General features: G+C 39.8%; 1 protein-coding gene across 2 annotated transcripts in view; it reads right to left on the reverse strand.

Annotated features, from left to right (window-relative positions):
* PLXNA1 (plexin A1) overlaps positions 1-21082 on the reverse strand; it is a 332347-nt gene that overhangs the window by 16397 nt on the left and 294868 nt on the right. The window contains exons 22-28 of one of the 2 annotated variants that reach the window (XM_063291689.1): positions 19886-19952; positions 11491-11637; positions 10233-10392; positions 7652-7755; positions 6591-6687; positions 5683-5855; positions 2100-2269 (exon numbers count right to left, since the gene is read on the reverse strand). In XM_063291689.1, the coding sequence (XP_063147759.1) occupies positions 2100-2269; positions 5683-5855; positions 6591-6687; positions 7652-7755; positions 10233-10392; positions 11491-11637; positions 19886-19952 (918 nt within the window). Of the gene's footprint in view, positions 1-2099; positions 2270-5682; positions 5874-6590; positions 6688-7651; positions 7756-10232; positions 10393-11490; positions 11638-19885; positions 19953-21082 lie in introns of both variants that reach the window. The other variant, XM_063291688.1, reaches the window with a different exon arrangement.

Raw genomic sequence — 21082 nt, forward strand, 5'->3', positions numbered from 1 at the left:
CTAGTGACGTGGCTCCCTTATTTTTAACATCCCTCCATCTTTCATTCTTTGTTTTAGTTGGGTTTTAATATTTTTAATGTATTTATTGATTGTTTTTAGCTTGTTGTATGCTGCCCAGAGTCGCTTGTTTGTGAGATGGACAGCTATATAAATTTGAAAAATAAATAAATAACTCATGTCTTCTTTCACAAAACAATGTTACTGGGGTGGGGGTGGGGGTCATAATACTTTACCTGTTTTATTGGAATTCTTACCTGCTAGGCAAAAAAAAAAGAAGAAAAGAAATCCAAAGTACTGGGAAAACTCAAGCTATTTTACACGGAGAAAGTTGGGATGACCAAATTTCAAAGCATAGCATAAAGAATGCCACCTAATTTTTCACTTCTCACTGGAAAGATTTCTATACATCAGGGAAATCCAGCATACCATGGAGGCTCTTCTGGGGAAGGGTTATTTTGGGTAAAATAATTCCATCATCTGATCCTCACTTACAGTCTGAAGTGGTATAAAATCTGTACTATTTCAATGAAGGCTAGGCTTGGTTTGGTTTACATAATTGCATTTGTCTCAAATATCAACCCCCCGATTCATATAATCCAGGTGTCGGTCATACCTACTTCTTTTAATGTCAGGGAATCATCTCTTGAAATTAACTCTATACACTGACTTAGCAGTACGAAATAAGCCAGGGCATTAGTATGCGGGAGCCTGCCTCCCTGGGCTCTGTGGAGTGGCATCATTGGGATTCTTTCTCCACCCCGCTTTCTCCTCCCAAGAGCAGCTATTTCCTTTAATATAGAAAGCCGAGTGATAAATCAGTTCCAAGTGTGGAATGCTCTCATAACTCCATTTAAAAATGCTTCTTTTCCTGCCTTGCTAATTACTGACAGTTACTGAACTACAAAAGCAATTTGGTTTCTATTTAATAAATACCAGAGATGAGAATGTATATTCCTATCCCCAGTAACAGTGAAAGGAACCGAGAGATCAAATCAGCCAGGCAGCAGCCGAAGAGAGAGTGCCTGCCGCTTCTCACTATTCATCGAGCACGTTAATCCCCAATAGCACGAAATAAATAGCGAGACGGAGTTTAAGGCTATGCAAATCAGCAGGCGGAGGAGAACAGCTTCCCTATCGCATTCTAAGGTAAACGTGGAACACAGTTCACCATCCAAATGATAACCGGCTATATAAACAAAAATGCTGCATACAAGGTTTTTAACTACTTTCCTGTAGCTGCCACTTTTATTGTTTATTATGACTCTGCATCGCTTCTGATGCAAAGATAAAGAGGTGCCTTGGAGCGGACAAAGGTCTGAATGCAGCACCTGCCTGCGGCTTGTTTCAGCAGCTGCCCTTTTCCTGGGATGGGGCGTCTGCCCTCCGTGGCAGCCAAGCCATCACGTGCTCTGAAACACCTTTTTGCCTTGAATCTGAAGTGCTGCACAGCCCTATTATTTTACTGATCTTTTAATGATTACGTTTCCATTATTGGATCCACATTATTATACTATGTTTTATATTGTGATTTTATTTTATATTGTGATTTGAGTGATTTACACATTATCCTGGAAAAATCTGGTTCTGAAGGGGGCATGGAAGTATTTGGTGAAGCAAGATGACATCCAATAATACAAAGTTACAGCAATTTCATTCTGGCAGATCTGTATATTGTAGCCTAATATAAATGCAACTTCTGCATTTTATAATAAGTGTATATATGAGGCTTCCTCTACCCCAGGGAATAAAGAGGCATGAACACGTTTAGAGGCTTCACTTTCTTATGTGACTGAGGTAATTTTTTAACGCATCTGATCTATTTTCTGAGAAGCTGAAACTACAGTAAGCTGATTAGACCTCTTTGACAGAAACATCTTCCTGTTAGCTATACTCAACTTTTCACACACCAGCTTCAGATTAGATAAGAAGCTGTCTTGCAGAACCAGACCACTGATCTACCTAGCTCAATATTTATCTGCACAATGACCCACCAGGTTTCCATTCTTCCTCAGCTTGACCTAGAGAAGTTGGGAAGAGATCTTGGGACTTTATGCATTGCAAGTTATGCAATTTATTGCTGAGCTACAGCATCTTCTTACCAGTTACTCTTCCAAGTGTGCCTGACATCATAGTCATTGATCTGGTGCTTATCAGCTTGTTCATCCAGGAAGTCAAACATGTACTTGATGGCCAGAGGCAAGGCACTCCCTCGGTGGGCTGTGCTGAAGATGGTCTCAAAAAGGTCATCCACAAACTTCTGCAAAGTTCCCTAGACACAAAAAAGGAGAGTATTTGTTCCGCATTGCTTAATGCATCATTCACACACACAACCAGAACAGTGACAATAGAATGAAGGCATTCTCTTCTTAGAAGGACTAAAGATCTCACTGGTATTAAAAACATGTTCTGAAATGAGAAACTGAAGTGTCACCAATGGATGAAATAAAACTGGCCTTTCTTGGGCTGTTGTAAAGGGATTTAGAACTTGGAGAAGGTATGAAAGAACCATTAAGGGAGGAAGGAATGAAGCACATAAGAAACAGGCAGAGCTTCAATTGCACCACTGTGGCCACCCTCCTGAGTTTTTAACATACTCCGTGGACACCCCTGTCATATCCATTCATTTAAGGTGGCTCATATGCCCTGTCAGTTTTATACAAATCTTCAGTTTAACAATTTACACGTGAAATATTATGATTTTACAGAGAACAATTCAGATCATTTCAGAGTTCTAGTTCAGTGTTCAATTAACTACAGGATCACTTTTTTTTTCCAGAATAGTTCCATGCTTGGCTTTCCAAGACAGTGATTTTTTTTTTATGAGGAGAGATATAAGCCCATAATCCTCTCATTTCTCATCTCATGTAGAATCCAGCTACTGAAGTTTGAAAAACATACAACACAGGTAGCAAGAATAGTGGTGTAAAACTGCGAAAAGATTGTATAGGAGAGAAACTGGAGCTGTAGACTGCTTTTAGAGTCCTAACGAAGCTGCAAAGGCCAATTTGCTAAGAAGGCTGGTAAGTGCTTTTCAAAAACGGTGGCTCTTGAACAGCCAGAAAATACCTAAAATGCATGCATGCATGCGCACGCACACACACACACACACACACACACACACAATAATGTTTAAATATATTATACATATAATGTATAAATATATTCCTCTCCTTCCTCAGGCTGAGATAATTCAGGTATTTCCCTGTGAAAAGGGACTGCTTTCAGAGGGAGAGACAAAGGAAGAAAGATCTGAGTTAGAATTCTGAAAGAATTTTGGAGCAGTCTCTCTCTTACTAAGAATCTGAGCAAGGACAGCCAACTTCGGCTTTCTGATGGAGTGCTCAAACTATTGGCCACCTGTATATTTGTAAACCAACCAAATACGACAAAGGCTTTGAGTGACATACAAGAGAAAAATTGAAGCCAGGGAGGAAGGGAGGGAGGGAGGGTTTAACACTGTTTAGATAATTTTTGCTGCTCAGAGAAGTGAACAATACCCTGGAATGTTCAGGGTATATATATTCTAAAATTGTACAAGTGAAGCAATAGCAACACAGCAACCAACATTCCTCTTACAGATTACTGTGATTTATGATTTGGCTAGGATAGATTCAGCTGAGCTGAATTCAGCTCCTGCAGTTAGTGAGGGATTTTTCAGAATCTGACAACAGAGTACTATTTTGTTTTGTTCCAATACAAATCTTATACTGACCATTTGATTTACATCAGGAATTAGTGCAGCAATTACCTGTGAGCAATTCAGTGTTTATGTCATAAGCCACTGGACTTTTAATACTCCCTTGCTTGGGTTTTTGCTGATGCGGAATACTGGTAAAATGAGGGCGACTATCAAGTGTATGAACAATGAGCGCAGGAGAAATCAATGATTACAGCAACTAGAGGCTGGAATCCCATTTTGCTCTGTCAACCGCCAGGGTGCAAAACTCATCTTTGCAACTTTAGTGGAGAGTAGATATAAAAAGGCTAGAAATGAGAGGTGATGAGATCAAAGGAGTGATGCCAGACTACTCAGCAAACCAGAGGCACTTCAACCACCAAGCAACTCTGGAAGAAGGGCACCTTGATAGGGTTAGGGTAGCAGCAAATGGGCTGATTAGGATACCAAGTGAACTGGGGGGAAATTCTGAACACAGCATCATTAAAAAAGAATGCTTAATTGCTATAAAACAAGGGTGGGAAATGTGTGGATGTTCAGAGGTTGTTGAACTCCAATGCCCACCAGTTGCAGCCAGCATTGACAACTGCATTAATTGTGTTAGCTTTAATGTAGCAAGATATGAACCACTATAATTCATTCCCTTCCCCAACTATATCTGGTCAGAAAAAAGCCAGTGGTTCTGCATGTTATTATCTGAAATATAAGATGGAGAGGGGCTGATATTTACTCCATTAAGCTCTCTTTATACCTGGATATGTGTATGGAGGATGGGACTGGGCTGTCTTTGACCTCCATGGGTTCAACCAGGAGATCTGAAGAGGACTTGTATTTGCACTACCTTGAAAATAAGTACAACTCTCCTTCAGACCTTCCAGCTAAATGCACAGAAGTTGGGGAGAGTAGGGGACAGGGTTCTCCATATCCCTTACCAGTTCCAAGCTCTCACAAATTCAGGTAAACATCTGAAGAGGATTTTATGCAGTAAACTGAAGGCTGAAACTAGTCATTTTCTGGACTGCTAAACACCTTTCACACAAACTACAACAAAATCCTTTTGTAACCTTTTATGAGAAACTGTATGAACAATCCTAGAAATGGTGCAAGGAAAGATAGCTTACAAGAAGTCAAATCAGGCTGACTGGTAATGGCTTTTAAGGTTTTAAGTAGGACTTCCTCAAGCCCTACCAGCTCTTTCAAACACATAGCAAGTATTAATGGTGGTGAAGTTTGGCATAGTTTTGTGGCTTGTTAGTATTGGGAAATGCCAACAGATCACATTGGACAAAATATTAGCATCCTCCTGTTTGGAAAGATTAGATGTGAATGGATCAGATCTCTCCAGGCATTCTGATCCCCTTGGAAAAACCAAACATTTTTAGGGGCAAGTTGACATTGCTCCCCAATGCAAGGAATCTAATATATATTCAAAGTTCTGATCAGCAGGCAGTCCAGATTTTCCTTAATAAGGAAATTAAATATTTTCTAGAGATAGTCTGCTAATATTTAGATTTAACCTGAAATCATTTAAATCTGAATATATAGTTCATTTGACATATGTAACATTAATACATAGAAGGCACATTTTAGTGGGGGTTGTAAGATACAAAACTCATATTGCCAAGGACTGCAGGATGGCTAGATCCTGTTTTTACTAATACTCATCTCTTGATTATGGATCAGGTATGGACACCGGAGGAAAGAAACTGTCTAAGTTGGATTCCAATTGCTGCTGCAACCCAACAGCAGGAACATGGAATCATAGAATTGGAAGGCACTAAGAGGTCATCAAGTTCAGTCCTCTGCACACTGCAGGATTCATTGCACCATCCCCGATAGATGACTATCCAGATGACAACTAGAATCTGGTGCAATGCATATAATTCATGTAAGTATATAAAATGATACAGGAAAAAAGGTGAACAGGATAGAGGACTGACCCCATGGCATGATGAAATGTTAGCAAACTTTTCCGCTACTCAAATCTTGGAGCCATTCTGATTTACCTTAGTAGCTAACAGGCGAGTCAAATATATTTCTGAGACCATCTTGCTGCCACGATCACCTTCTCGTTGATCCATGTGATCATGATTCTTCACCAGATGCCATAGCTTGGTGCCACTCTCCAGGTCAGGTGTGATCATGGGGGTCCGGGAACGGAGACTGTCAGGGCTGCTAGCTGTCCGGAGCATACTCTCTGTGAGGAAACCACATATAATGGCAACTGCCTCTCCCTCCTTCACTGACTCTTGGCCTCTGCTGTCCTCCCTCCACCTCACTTAACTTGCAGCATGGCCTGTCATACCATCAAGAAATATGATATGTTTTGGGCTACCCTGTCAATGAAACTTCATTAACGAACTAACTGGCCCTAGAAAAAAAGAGATCAGTGACTTATTTTTTTCATCCAAAGGTTCTACAGATCTGATGAATAATGAAGGAAGCTCATTATAGTTCAAGGCCTACTGGCAGGTACACTTCAGTTCTAAATAAATGACTATTTTTTTCTCAGCAAATATTTTTAATACTTACAATAGATATCTTGCTTCTTTTAATCATGTACCAAGTAATTATTACTGTATTGTCAAAGACTTTAACTAAGAAAGCACACTGAAGAAATACACATTTTGCAAGTATAACTAAATTGGATAAAGCAAATGATCAGAAGTTAAAGAAGAAATAATCAGAGGCAAAAGCCTTAACTGGGAGCAGCTGGTTGAACTACTATAAAATGGGCCTAGGCCAATTTTGTCATGCAAAACCAAAGCAAAAGTCATCAGAAGAGGCTTGGCTGCAACATGGCATCCTTTTTAGTCTGTTTTCTCTTAACTTAGGAAGACTTTCATTTTTAATTCCCAGATTGCTACTGAATTCTAGACAGTAAACAGGCAAGGATGTTTTCTCACTTACTCACCGTATCTGCTGAGTGATTTCGTGAAAGTGGAGGAGTTAGAAATGTTGTAGGCAGAGTTCTGCTTGGGCACCAGGGCCACAGACGAACCATCCGTTACCTAGAGAATATTGCCAAAGTTAAGACTGAAGGAGGATTTCGGATCCACAACCTCTCCATCTCTCACTCCAGCAACACGATCTCCTAACTAAAGGTAGCTGAAATAACAGTTTTAACTCCCTGTTCAGTGGACTCTCAGAGCCTCTTAGAAAATTTGAGAAGATGGATAGTGTATGCCCTCACAATGTAAGCACAAGCATCAGAAATCTGTTTTTAAATCAACCTTTCTTTTCTTCTCAGTAAAAGCCATTTTCCATTCCTTGGGATTCCCAGATCTGACCTGATTTTTACCTCCTTCAAAATCTGCCTGGCAGGAAAAAAAGAGAGCTTTTGAGCTTTGTCTAAAATCTGTTCTTGTTTTATTCTTGCTTTGTTAGAGCATATTTATTCAATTGTTTGTGGTGGACAGATCGAAAACAAAGCATACAGGGCAGCACATGGATTCTTCCAGGCCTTGTCAGGAAGGATACGGAGAAAGAGAACAATTCTGCACATAACTTTAATGCTTCTTTTGTTAAACTTAAGAGCTAGAAGCTTTCTTTTTGTTTCCTGCAAACCCAATGTTTTCAATGTATAGTTTAGTATCCTGAGCTTGGTTTTCTTCTTGCAAACATTACTAGGCTAGTCATCATCATCATCTCTGCACTGATGATGTTTTCTAGCCTGGTAATGAATTGTTTGCAAGAAGAAAAGCAAGCTCAGAGGACACCAAGAAACCAACAATACAATCCTGAGCTACGTACATTCTCCACTACTGCAATTTAATACCTATCACTTGTACACACCAGAACCTAGCCTGGACTTCATCCTATTCTCTCCCACCAATAGTAATCCAATAGGAAAATGAATGAGAAGAGCCATTATCAGTATCCATCTCTCATACACAAAGTAAACTGGATGAGCTTGTGCTCAGATGCCAGGTCTCTTCTGCCACCGCTATGGCGAAAACCCAAGGACAACCACACCTGGTAATGAGCTAGAGTGTTGAGCCTTTTCCAATCATTGTCGATCTTTGTTGTGACATCTTCATCTTGAAGAATTATCCGAGCCATCCTGCCCTGCCGCCACTCTGCACCGATGGAAGAGAAGGGCATGGGGTCACTGGGGATCGTGCTCACTTTGGACAGATCACAGAATGAAAGGCATGGAGAGCATGTGAATGAGGCATGGCACAAGCCATTTTAAAAAGCCATACCCCGCTGTAAACCCCATTATGGTCTTGCTGTAGTTAGCAGCAGTTATGCTAGGAAAATGTGTTTGGAATGTGATGTAACAGGGCCATTTTCTCCTTTCTCAGTTTCACGTGAGAGCCAGTTTAGTGTAGTGGTTAAAGGCACCAGGCTAGACACCAGAAGACCATGTTCCTGCCTAAGGAACAAAGCCAGCTTGGTGACTTGGGCCTCCCACTCTTAGGAAGAAGGCAATGGCAAATCAATTCTGAAGTTGTTGCCAAGAAAACTGCAGGGACTCAGATATGTAGTTGCCAGAAGTCAAAGAGTGACTCAAAGGCAACCCCCTGCCTGCCCCCCACCCACCCACCTACCCAAAGCTTCATATTGTTCAACTCCATAACCCATTTTGGGGAATTTTCAAGAATATCCTTAACTTATTCAACCACCTTCTACTTTTACTTCTTGTGAGCCTTACATATTTAGTGATCACAAGCACTACTATCTCAACAGCATGTCATCCCCCCCCCTCCAAATATTTGGTTCAGTGCTCTGTTCTGACTATTCATATGAAATTACTGTTCTCCTCATTTCTCAGATATTACATGTGGAGCCCTATTCCTTCCTGTTATCATGAAGATCCTTTAAATGCTAACTTAGAATCAGCATGTGCTGATATTTTAAGAATGAAAGATGACCTTCCTTGCATACCAAGTAGCATCAGTCTCAAGCTACACATTCCTATGAGCTTTTACCTAGGTTTACCCAGTGAAGGCCTCAAGTGTGAGGGCTTCAGTTTTGGAGCAAAAAGTTGTTCAGGTGTGGAACACTGAATCACCTCTTGCCCACTTTTATGTCTATAGCTTCTCCCCAAAGGTGGGTTTATGGGCTCATTTCTGAGAGAAAGACTTTGGGATGGTAAATTTCAGAAAGGAGAATCCCCAACCAATCTGTCACTGTTTTTATTACTGGATCCAGCTTTAAACAACAAACCTGCTTCTGTCTGTCGCAGGTACTTTTTTTAAACTGTACCCAATTAGGATAACCCAGACTCAAAAGAGCCACAAAAGCATTGGGCCCTGGACAGGTGGTTTTCTTTTATCTCCCTATAAGGGTTGGGAAGATGTTTTATTTTGGAGATTAGAGGTTGTAGATTAGAACAAAGTTATCATTGCAATCAAGGCACAAAACAATTTTTCCAGTTTGGTTAATCTTCCTGCTAATTCTGCTATACAATGGGTCTAGTTTCCACATTTCAGCCATTTTGAAGTACTACTGTTTTCTTACAATTATTTCTGCTAAGGACATTTGTAATCTAATTGATGACTGCAATCACACAAAATAAAATCTATTCCTTATAGGTGATTTATCATTAATATATTTGGTGATATTGCCACTATTATGCATAGTTTGATCCTTGACTACCCCTTAGAGAGCCTAATTCTATTCAGAGTATGCTAAGAAAATACTAGGGATATGCAAAATGGGAACAGACTATTCCAGAGAACTCCAGAATGTTCCATTTCCCTCTGAATAATGGTGAACCTTTTCCAGACAGTGCCTTTCCAGGAAATGATTCAGTAGTTTGGGAAGTAAATCTTCTCTGTTGCAGCATCTGCCCTCTGGAACAGCATCCTTCTCACAATTTGCTTGGCCCCCATTCTACTTGCCTTCAAGAGCACCCCCAAAGAGCGCCCCCACTCTTTCTTCAGACCTTGGGTTAGGGGCCCTCCAGGTTGGGGGGTGATATGCGGGATTGTTTTTTCATTGTTCCCTCTGAGCATTTTTTATATAATGTTTTTTTCAATTTTTAACTGAGTGAAACTGCCCAGAGTCGTTGTTGGAGTCGGGCAGCCCAGAAATTGGATGGATGAGTGGAAAAATAAATAAATAAATGCTCTTCTGGAAACATGCATGCCCATTTGTAGCTCTTGCATGCTTGCTTATTCTTCCTAATACAGAGCAGATTCACTTATCAAAATACTATCAGTTAAGCTGCAAAAAAATCCCTGGCTCTGTTCAGTCTCTGCCTCTTCACCCTGAGTTACTAGCTTCCAACTACCATCAACTTGGATAGTTTTACAATGTTGCCTTAGAACATGCACGGAGGTACCTATCAACAGGTATAGAAGGTCACATGAAGAGGGTTGTGGTAAAAAGAAAGCAAAATGGCTGCACATACATACATGTGGACAAAGATAAGAGCAGCTTCTGAAGCAGCCACATGAGCCTGGCAAAGCATGCAGCTGCTTTAATGAATTAAAAAGAAGTGTCCTGAAGCATATTTTTTTTTGGTAGGAGTTATATAGCCCTGATGCCTTAGTTATATGAATCCACTGTTTAGCCTCCTTTGACCACACAATAAACCACTGCTCACCCAAATCCATGTCTCCTGCTTTGGGTCTTTGGGAATAGGGTACTCCTTTGTACACAGCATCCAACAGCTTTTCCTTCACTTGTGTGATGGTATCACAATTCAAGACCTTGACTGGGATTTCAGGAGCATTTTCATTTTCAGGGTTCACACAGTTCAGTGTCTATATAAAAGGAAAGATTGAATTATTTTTAAGGATTGCTTTAGTTTCAAACATTTTTGTACTCTGAAACTTGGTTTTGAAGAACATCATGTAAATTTTAAAAATAAAATAAATATAAATACATTTGTGTGAGGGAATGCTCTGCATGACACTCTAGCTGTCTTCAGAAGAAATGGACAACAGGAAGGGCTGTCATTAAGCTGTCTTGAAATGCATCACTCCACTCTATCATTAGGAAGGAAATCTGGGGGAAAAGTTTGCTGCAGAACGTTCTCATTTGAAAATAATAGGGAGAATCATAGGTTAGACATAGAGCACCTCTTTGCACGCCTAAGGTTCAAAGTCCAATTCCTGGCATCTCTGGGTAGAGTAGGAAAATCTTCAGTCTAAAAGCCTGGAGTGTTGAGTCAACTACACTGGAATACATAGGCCAATGACCTGACCTAGTAAAAGGCAGCTGTCTACACATCTATATCTAGCCAAGAAAGGTGCACATACTACTTAAACATGGTATCTCTATTTGTCATGGTTCATATTCCTAGAAAAGAAAATAGTATGCTTCTTATATGTGGGACATAGCAAGGGGGTTTTCCCCTTGATTTAGGAAGATATTTAACACTAATATTAGAAAAGAACTCGTATATATGGCCCACTGAGGCTGTGGTCCTAGGACCCCTGGGGGTCCCCCAAGACCCTCTGAGGGGTCCGTGAAATGAAAATTATTTGCCAGCCCATGTTGAAAAATAATACAGCATTAAAATCCCATCAAACAATTCTTAGAAGCGGCAGCAAATTCATCAATTTTAATTCTAAATATGGTAAATATCGATAAATATAACTTATACAGACAAAAGCTCTTTTGGTCCTCCATAATATTAAAGTGGGAAAGGGTCCTGAAAGAAGAGAAGTTTAAGAAACACTGGACTAATCTATAAAAGATTAGAGAATATTCTCACTTCTCCTGTTATATTACTTCATCTTCTCTTATTGGTCCTGAAGTAGGGAATAACTATCTTGTTCAATAGTGTTTTTTTCCCTAGCAGAGGGCTGTCAGAAGGGCTAAGGAGCAATCCTAGTTGAATTCCCACTGTTACTAACCAACATTTTGTAGTCAATTTGTTGCCGGATGAGCTTGTCTTCACTCAGGGAGTAGCGGGCTTCTCCAGTGATGGCATCTATAGGCCCCTTTTCCATCTGCTGTTTGATGGCACAATACAGCATGAACAGAGGTTCACCTGCACATTCCTGAAGAAAGGAAGGAGAGAAAGAAGGGCATCTGATATAACATCTAGGGTTCATTTCCAAAGAACCCTGTATATATAAGAGAAATACAGTAATTGTTATTCTTGCCTTTCAGAAGAATCTACATCAAAGGCTGATTTTATTAGCCATGATTTCATGCTTCAGTTAAATGATTATTTTACAAGATGCTTGCTGCAGGATAAAAAGTACATACACAGAAATGACCAGGATTGAGCAAGGTCAGGATTTTGTTAATTATTAAATTCAATATTGCCTCTAGAAGTGGCTCATTTTGCTTTGGTATGATCTCTCTTGTTAATCTCTCATCTAAAATAACAGCTGCTTATTTACTCTGAACTTTTGAAAAGAAAAAAAATCATTATTTGCAATATGCAATCCCTGACTGAACTGTGTATGTGTGTGTGTGTCTGTAACAGTTACAAGATGTACTTTACAAACCAGGCAGTAAAAACTTGTATGTAAACAATAGTTTCAAGAATTTCACTGAAGGTCATTGAGCTACAAGGATTGTAACTAATAATGGCAAACCAAGCTAGGGATCCAATAGTTTAAATTCAAATGAAACTCTTTCAGAAATTTTGATTTAATGAGAGATTTAAAGTTAAGAGCAATACACAATTATTTGAAGGCTGTATTTTCTGTGGGTTCTTTATGGCTAAAATCCTCAGAGAATCTAGGAAGCATGGTTTCTGGCAAAGGCTTTCAAATTGTGCAGTCTATTATTCCCAAGGCTTTAAAGATGGCTGCCCTAACCTGGCCTGGTTTTGAAAGCATATTAAGAGCCTCAGTTCCAAGCTTCTTGAAGAGGCTTTGGGCTTTTTTTTAAAAAAAGGTAAAAGATAAAAACGATTGAACAGCTTCTAAATTATTTGTACTATTGTAGGTAGTATACTACACATATTCTCAGAGATACAAAATAGGAAGAGGAAGGAGTATTAGGTATGTTCGCCTTGAGTTATTTATAAAAATAATAAAGGTGGGATAAAATTAAATAAATAAATACATATTATAATAATAATAATAATAAAGACCACACAAGGCATGTATAGGAAATAAGAACTGTGTTAGGACAATAGCAACAGCCCAACTGATCCTCAGGCAACGGGCTCCTCTGCCAGTAAGATGTATCTCTTACAGGAGCCAGAACTTGCTCTTTCAGAAAAAGAACAGACACCACTAAAATCAAATCATTCTCTATTTCTCACACTACTGTATGGTTGCAATCTCTAGGCAAAATAATTAAGGTATGCAGATTTACTTTCAGTTTGTCTCTTAAATATTTTATTGCTAGAAGCTCAGAGACAAACTTGCAGCTCCAATATCTTCTCTGAATTTCTCAACTCAGCTGTGAATTTCTCTACTCCACTATCCTATATTAATCTGTATTTCAATTAACTTCTGTAAATTTCTTTTATTCCTTAAAAAGTGTTTTTAGCCATACTAGATTCTGTATTTGATAGTAATGAGGTCAACAAGACCATCATCTGATGGTTTGAAATAAATGCGTCCTGTTCTTTCCTCTACATTTCCTAGTTCATTTCTCTAGGTGTTCTCTACTGTTCTTATTATATAAAAAAGCAAATACATAATCAAATAGTCAGCTTCGCTGTACTGATAAAAGCAACACAATTCTACTCCACTGTGAAACATGCAACCTTATCTATGTCCTGCTTTTCAGAAGTATAAGAAAAAAAGTACTCAAATTTCAGTTAAGGGAGATGTGCTATGTCACAGTGCTTAGATGAAAGAAAAATTAGAAACATTGAAGGGTGTGGTATAACTCCAGCCCCAAAGAGTGCCATATTATGCAGTAAGAGGTATTTGATAAGAGATTGGATTGTTTATGAGAGATAGGAATACGGCTGAAGAGATGGAAATTAATAGGCTGAGAGTCAGAGAAATCATTCAAAGTGGGAGGTGAACTCTCCAAGAATTGTCATCTGAGAAGACAGACATGGACTTCAACAGTTAAGGACTACTATAGATCTGACCTATAATACCGCTATGTAGTTAATCCCTAAAACATTTCAGTACTTTGAAGAGCTCCTTATGCCCTAATTACAGGAAGTTAGGAACCCAGAGACAACATTCCAGATGACCTCTATGGAGTCCCCTCTTTTTCTGCTGGCCACTAGCACAACAAATTCTACTTTGGTGCAAAGTGAGCCTGCTCTCTCTGTCACCATATGCTGTTAGCATCTCGTTAGCATCTGCAGTAATTAAAGAGACAGCTGCTAACGAGCAGGAACAGGCATACATCATCCCTAGACCTTCTGACAACACGCCTGTCTTTGAAATTATGTTTCATTTGCAAACTTGGCTTCATTAAGTCTGCTTGGGAAAAAAAATGTGGGTGCTGCACTGTTTATTAATAACTGTCTTGTCTCCTCATAACGCACAAGCCAAATGATGACCATACGTTAGCAGGCACACATGGCAATTATGCTCCAGCCTAGAAAGATACTCCCATTTTAGCCCTTCTCTCTCCTTTCAGGTGAAGCCAAAGACATAAGTTTCTTCCCAGGCAGTTTTTGATTGCTCATAAAAGGTCTCTGAAAACCATTCAGCCACACAAAGCAACATAGGCGGAGAATAAATTGAAGATGGCTCCTTGGTCACATCTTGTTTGTCTATTGTGTTCTCTTGGCACATTGTTTTCTACCACTTGCAGTCAGCTGACAAGCCTTGCATCCATTGCTTTGGGGCTGCTGGGGCTGCCTTTTCATCAGGGCTGTTTAAAGTGCTCATAAGAGCAGTGGATTGCTTGTTCAAAAGCACCTCTGAGGACTAACCCATTTACCATTCTTATTCTAGAGAGGGTTGAGAGATACAATGGATCACACCATGGACAATAATAAGAAAAGTTCTTAAAACTCTGGATTAACTTGTTAATTGCTTTATGTTTGCTAACTGATCTTGTGCTTTCTGACTCTCAACTGTACTTGGGAGAGGTACCTTCATCATGCAACAGTGAAAGAACTTTTTGTAAGAATTAGTGGATTCAGTATTTGTTTGCAGTCGGAAGTGGGAGGACTTGGCACGAGTTTAGTAAAGAGCAGATTGGAGTTTCAAACTAACAAGGATGAGGCCATATGAAAACAGGCCATCGCGTCCACCCTAGGAAAGCCAAACTTAGCTCAGTAATTCAGTCTTACGGCAAATAATGTATTAGCCAGCTCTTTGTTATTCAAGGATAGCTACAACAGACTCACTCTGGATAACCCATTTTGGCATTTGGCTATTCTAATCAGTTTTCCAACATCAAAAAACAGAATTGCTTTGTCTACTCTAATGAAAGATATACTAACTAAACAGGATAGTTACCAGAGTGTGTTGCATACCTCACTGACCCTGTTCATATCAGGCTTCCCTGGAGGCCTTTAAGTTGTGTGCATGAATGGCAAAACTGGTCCTGGTTTTCTGTTCCAAAGATTAGTGTCTTAAGTTCAGTTACGCACAACTGTCTGTGGCTTCAGCGCCTGCTATAGTTTCCAGGGTACCAATTAGGCCATTTTAGATACTGGCTTTAATAATCATTTTGGGGATAGCTAACCATAGGCAGCCTTGGGAAAGCCCTGTTTGAAAAACTAGGTATATTTCACAAACAAACTAAAATAATAAATAGATTAGCCTGTTCCTCTAGCAAAGTATAATAGGCTGGCATGATGGGGATATAATCCAAGACAAAGGGAACCCACTGAAGGGCAATTCACTGAGTTTCCCTCCATTTAAATTCTAAATTCTGCTTTAGGCTGCTTACAGCTCCAAATCCCACTTTCTTCCTCACACAGACATTCACCACCATCATTTTGCAAAAACAGGGAAATACACCCTGACATCTTTAGGCAAGCAGCTATATTTTATAACAGCCCCAAACCGTTCTCCCTTTTCTGAGCAGCAGGGATTAAGTGCTAATCAGCAACATTAGAAGTAACACTTTAAAAATGAAGAGGGAGATACTGCTCAACACATATCAAAGAGACCACTGCTCAACTCTGTGTTCAGGCATATAGCACTTTCCCCTGGGGTGATCAAATTTGGTGTTCAATCTTTTAAGGACGTAGACCTAAAAATCCTGTTATGTCAAATGATTAGGGGTGATCCTACAGCAATATAGGATGAGATTTTATAAAATGAGCTCATAGTTCTGAACTCAGTTCATCTGGAAAAGGAACCAGAGAGAACATAAAATAATGGTAAAAAATCCTATTGACAACTTGCTGTCGTGTTTATACTGATGTCTACACAATGGAGTGCTGATGATTACTGCCCCAAATCTGGTAAGCATATTTTTTTTCTAGAACAGCCACCTGACAACCTAGTGCCCTTCAGAAGTGTTCAGTAGCACAATCAACAGCTACGTTGGTTGGGACCTCTGTGAGTTGTAGTCCAGTACAGGTGGAGAGCACCAGGTTAGAGAAAGAAAAAATTAACTGAAACTGTAGGAAGCAGTGGGACATATAAGCCTGGCATACGAGTGCCTGTGTGTATGTGGAGGCCTGAGCAGTATGAGCCACACTAGCTAACATTCACACAGAGTCTTATTGATGAGATTTAGCTCATCAGGCACCTAATATTGTGCATTTTTCAATGCTCCTCTTTATCTGTTTCACTTTCCTATTCCTTAGGATGGCTCATTAGAAGGCTGATAAATGGCACTTGAGGCCTCAACAAAACCACCAGTGCCAGAGCTTGCCTATTTCACAACGCTGGCCTATTCCTACCTTTTCTGCAGCAGACAGCTAAATAGGAAAGGAGGGAGAGAAGAAACGTATGTTGATCTCACCCTCAGTGGGGCTGAATCAATATATTATTCTGGCAGTCTAGCTTTTCTCTCTTTCACATGCCTTGACATGTTACTGTATTGTGGTCACAAGGGGCTAAATAATCCCATATGTCCTACACAGTTATACCTTTGGGAATAATTCTTCCCAATATGATGACAGAACAGCCAGCAAGAGTATAACTGCAAGGTTGCCCTGCAGCATCCTGTATCAAAAGTCAGACACTTGTTAGAAAGCCTTCCTTGGCACTGCTGTTCTGATCATCAGTAACTGTTGGCTCAAAGACATGGACCCAATAGAAACACCCTCCTGAAAAACAGAGCCCTGCCAGCATCCCCCAATGACACATTTTCACAAAAATCTGCTGTGTACATGAAAATATAGACATTTTTACTTGCTTGGTTTGCTTGCACAAGTTTGGGCTAAGGGATTAAAAAACAAAACCTGTTGACATTCTGCTTGCCTATTCTGAACATCTTAACTATACCTTCTTATTTGACAAATATTTGCAATACAGTATTCACCCACTAATATCTCTCAGAGGAAAAAAAGAGAAAGGAAAGAAGGTGGGTCTTTTCTTTCTTAATACATCAATACTTGCCTGACTGGCAAGACAAGTTTGCCTAACATTTGCCACATTTTAGATGAGGCATATGTTCCCAAGTCTTGTGAGATCATTCTTTCTTTTCCCTCTTTCTTTTTCCACAAGGCCTGTAACACAGACTTTTATTATGTCTCCATAAGTGTCCCCAGTGTTATTGCAGAGATCTTTTCTCCAGACCTCCTAGATATTTGTTTATGGGAGCCGCTGTTTGCAAACATTACTCTTTTCTACCGAAAATCCTGAGCTATATAGGGTGTAAAATGATATAGGGTGATGTATTAGGAGAGCTGGCCCATTTTTGACCAATCTGATTTTTGTTTCTTTCTTTTAACTGTCTAGTTTGCTATGGCTCCCAGGAAAATAAAACCATGTAGCAGCAGCATGTCTGATAGTCCCATGATGGTGAGCTGGGATTTGGAACTTGACAACTGCAATCAGGGGAAATCTGCAGGAAATTCACAACTTGGAAATGCAGTTTATCTATTTCAGGAGTTCAGTGGATTGGGATATTTTTGAAAGAAGTGGGGCTGTACCATTTTTCTTTAAAAAAACAAAACACCAGACCAGCTCTTGGAGCATCCCACACACAGTTTGAGGCATATTTCCAGACCACACTGGATTTCATTCTCCCTTGCTTGAATCCTATGCTGAAGCATGGAATAAATTATAAGTCATGGCCGTATTTATGGTTTTTACATTTAATATACAAAGTATGGTAACAGCACACTTGTGAGAAAACTACTAGCTAAACAATTTCTCCCTTATAGGAGAAGTAAAACTTATCATCAGCTTCATACAGAACATATAACTGAGAATTTGCTGTAGTTGTACTAGCAGTGTAATATAAACAAGTTCCTTTTTTTTTGCTAAGTTTCCATCCATTCTTCCTGCTGACAGTTATGTTCCATGACTGCATCACCAAGGATCAAACAAGTTAGTCCCTTACGTGGCTCCTGCAAAATACTATGCAAAAGCACAGCCAGAATAAAATAAATTGTGTAGTTATGTTGGGATAATTTAAAACAACAATATTAGAAAAGGATATGTTGGCTTCAGCAATGGGCTTAAGAAATGTTAAAAGAGAAGCAAAAGTCTGTTCTTCTTATTCCTTTGCAAAGTGTTATACATTCTAGAGAAGCGATATACTTTCATGGATACAGGATGTCCCTAGATGGAAGCAAGGAGGGAAGTGCCTATAACCAATAACATTAAGCACCTCTCAGTTGTGACTGCATGCCATTTGCATAGCTTTCTACTTGTTCTGGAAAGCATCCAAGCTTTCTTTATCTTAACAAGGAACAGTATTCTTCAAAAAGCAGCTCTGCTCTGTGCCATAGCAACTCACTGAGTAAAAGCCTGGCAAGATCCTACTAAGGCATCACTTTTGACTTATAAACAAGCACAGATTTGTAGCTGCCATTAATCCAGGATTCCTTCTGGCATGTGCAAAAAAATTCCTTTAACACAAACATGTGCTGGAAAACTACAGTTTTAAGTTCATTAGTGATACAGGAGTTTAAGGCTTCAGGTCAGGCAATATTGAAGGTATTCCCTCTGCTGAGATAACCTGAATCTTATTCCTACCTACCGATTTTGCTAGGGAAAACTGAACCAATGGAAGATATTATATCACACAGTAATGAGGTGCTGAGTAAATTATTATCAAAGAAAAAAACACCTCCCATCAGGTGAACCAAACACTACCACAAGAATCCTGTAAATTATTCCATGCTGCAACAATCCTTGTTCCACAGTTTCTTGGGAGGGAGTATCCCTTTTTCTTGAACTCATGGTCTATTTTACTCAAATAACTTTTTAACTTTTCAGTAGCTCTCTTCTCCATATGTATGTATTTATTTATAAATCAAATTTACATGGCTGCCCATCTCATAAAAAAAGGGACTCTGGATGGCATACAACAAAGTTATAAAACAAGAAAATATGAAAACAGTCATTATTGAAAAAAATTAAAAATCACAAGGCATAAGAGAGAATAGACATTAACAGTAGTAATGGAGCCACCTCAAGATCTCATTGGTCCCCTGGGAGCCCCAGGCCTGATGACATAACCAGGTCTTGAGGGACTTCTGGAAAATCAACAGGGATGGATTTTCCCTCACTTCATGGGGGAAAATGTTCTATAAAGCAGGCACCATGGCAGAGAAGGCCCGCCTCCTGGGACCTGCCAAGTGTAGTTCTCTGACTGACAGGACCCACGGCATGCCTCTTCTGCCAGATCTGATGGGACAGGCAGATGTAATTGGGAACAGGCAGTCCCTCAGATAACCCGGCCCCAGGCCATGATGGGCTTTAAAGGTCGAAACCAGCACACTGCACTGGACTCGGAAGCAAACCGGCAACCAGTACAGCTTGCTGTTCTAGAGGCACACGTAACTGCCCGGGCTGCTCCATTTTATTTAACCTGATACTTCAGTCAGTGCCTCAGATGGATTCTAAACAATCCATACCTCTGCACCAACCAATGTATTATGAAGATTAAAGTAAGAGAATTTGTATCAAAGCAGATCCTTCATATTTCACATTCCCCCATTATTCCTAGTGAAAAGGATTTTAAAATAATATTCTGAACATTTGTAGCATTTGTAACAAAAGATTTTAACAAGGGATGGAGAACACTGTTATTCTTATTTTACAGAAAATGAAACCTCAGTGGCACTTAGTGTAGTACCAGCCCTCCCAAATCTAAGGCTTCTTGATTCACATCACAGTGTTTTAGCCAAATACTCTGTCAACTCTAACAGATAAAAGATTCCAACAAATCAGTGCCCCATACCTTTTCCCCAATACTTTTAATATGGTTCACACAATGTAGCACTCTTACCTTTAGGAACTTGTACAGAAGGAATGTGAACCAGTTGGTCAGCATTTTTTCAGCCACTGACTCAGTCCTATAAGAAAAGTAGAAAGTAAATATGATGGTAGGAAAATTCAGAATTCTCTGATCTCCCTTGAGGTCCTAAACCTTTTAGTTATTTATCTTAAAGACTTTAAGAAACAAATTTTGAAAGGAAGCAACTTTAAAACAAAAAGGAATACTGAGGTTATTATGTAAAATTGAAAGATCTTAATTAACAGCCAATTCCAGTTAATTCAATTCCCCATTGAGTGCATTCCAGTAAACAAGGCCCCCTATAAGCTATATACTATTGGGAATAAAACAAACTCAATCTCCCATCATCAAATATTCAGAGTAATGTTGGGTAGCCGAGAACAAAATTTATGCATCTTATTTTATCAATTCATTAGAAATAGAAAGCAGAGAGAAAGTCAAATTTACAAGTTTTCTATAAATTCTGCCCAGCCTACGCCCAGTTCAAAATTGTAGTAAAAGGTAGTAGCTGCAGAACACTGACAAATCCTGAACAGATTTAAAACTCTTTTGTATATCAGTGAATTATCTCAGCTGGAAGAACTCTGTAAAAGCCACAAATAATTTCTCATCCTATTAATGCTATAACAAGACAGCAACCACTTACATTATGCATCATTTGATGATCTACCCAGTGGTCACTAAGAGGAACCTGTCAGAACCAAGCCTGCCTCTGACTTGGAAAGTGTCAGAGGAGGAATTGGAAACTTATCAGCCTGAAATTGGGAAAACAAAACTCCAGGCTGAACCAGCAGTGTGGGAAGAATCCATGGCGCTGATTGGGCAAGTTTCTGAGGAGGATTTGAATACACCAATCAGCGCGCACCAACAACGAGCCGAAAAGCGCGTGCAGGAGAAAGCAGCCCGATTGGCTACAGGAGACTCCAAGTGTGCCAAAGAACAGTATAAAAGGCAGCCGTGCAGAGAGCGAGCTGCTGGAGACAACCGATCCTCTAAGCTTGCAGCTTTGGAAGAAGAGTCCTTACCGGGGTTGGAGGCAGCGTCTGTGGCCACAGAGGAATCAGCACCTGAGCTCCACTCCAAAGAGGAATTGAATCTTGTGTCTGCTGCAACTGAGGAACCAGCATCAGCCGAGCCCAGCAGCCTTCACTTTGCATCCAGCCTTGAAGCTCCGCAAGCTCCTCAGTA

The sequence above is a fragment of the Candoia aspera genome, chromosome 2 (assembly GCF_035149785.1).
Source record: "Candoia aspera isolate rCanAsp1 chromosome 2, rCanAsp1.hap2, whole genome shotgun sequence".
In the NCBI taxonomy this organism is placed as follows: domain Eukaryota; kingdom Metazoa; phylum Chordata; class Lepidosauria; order Squamata; family Boidae; genus Candoia; species Candoia aspera.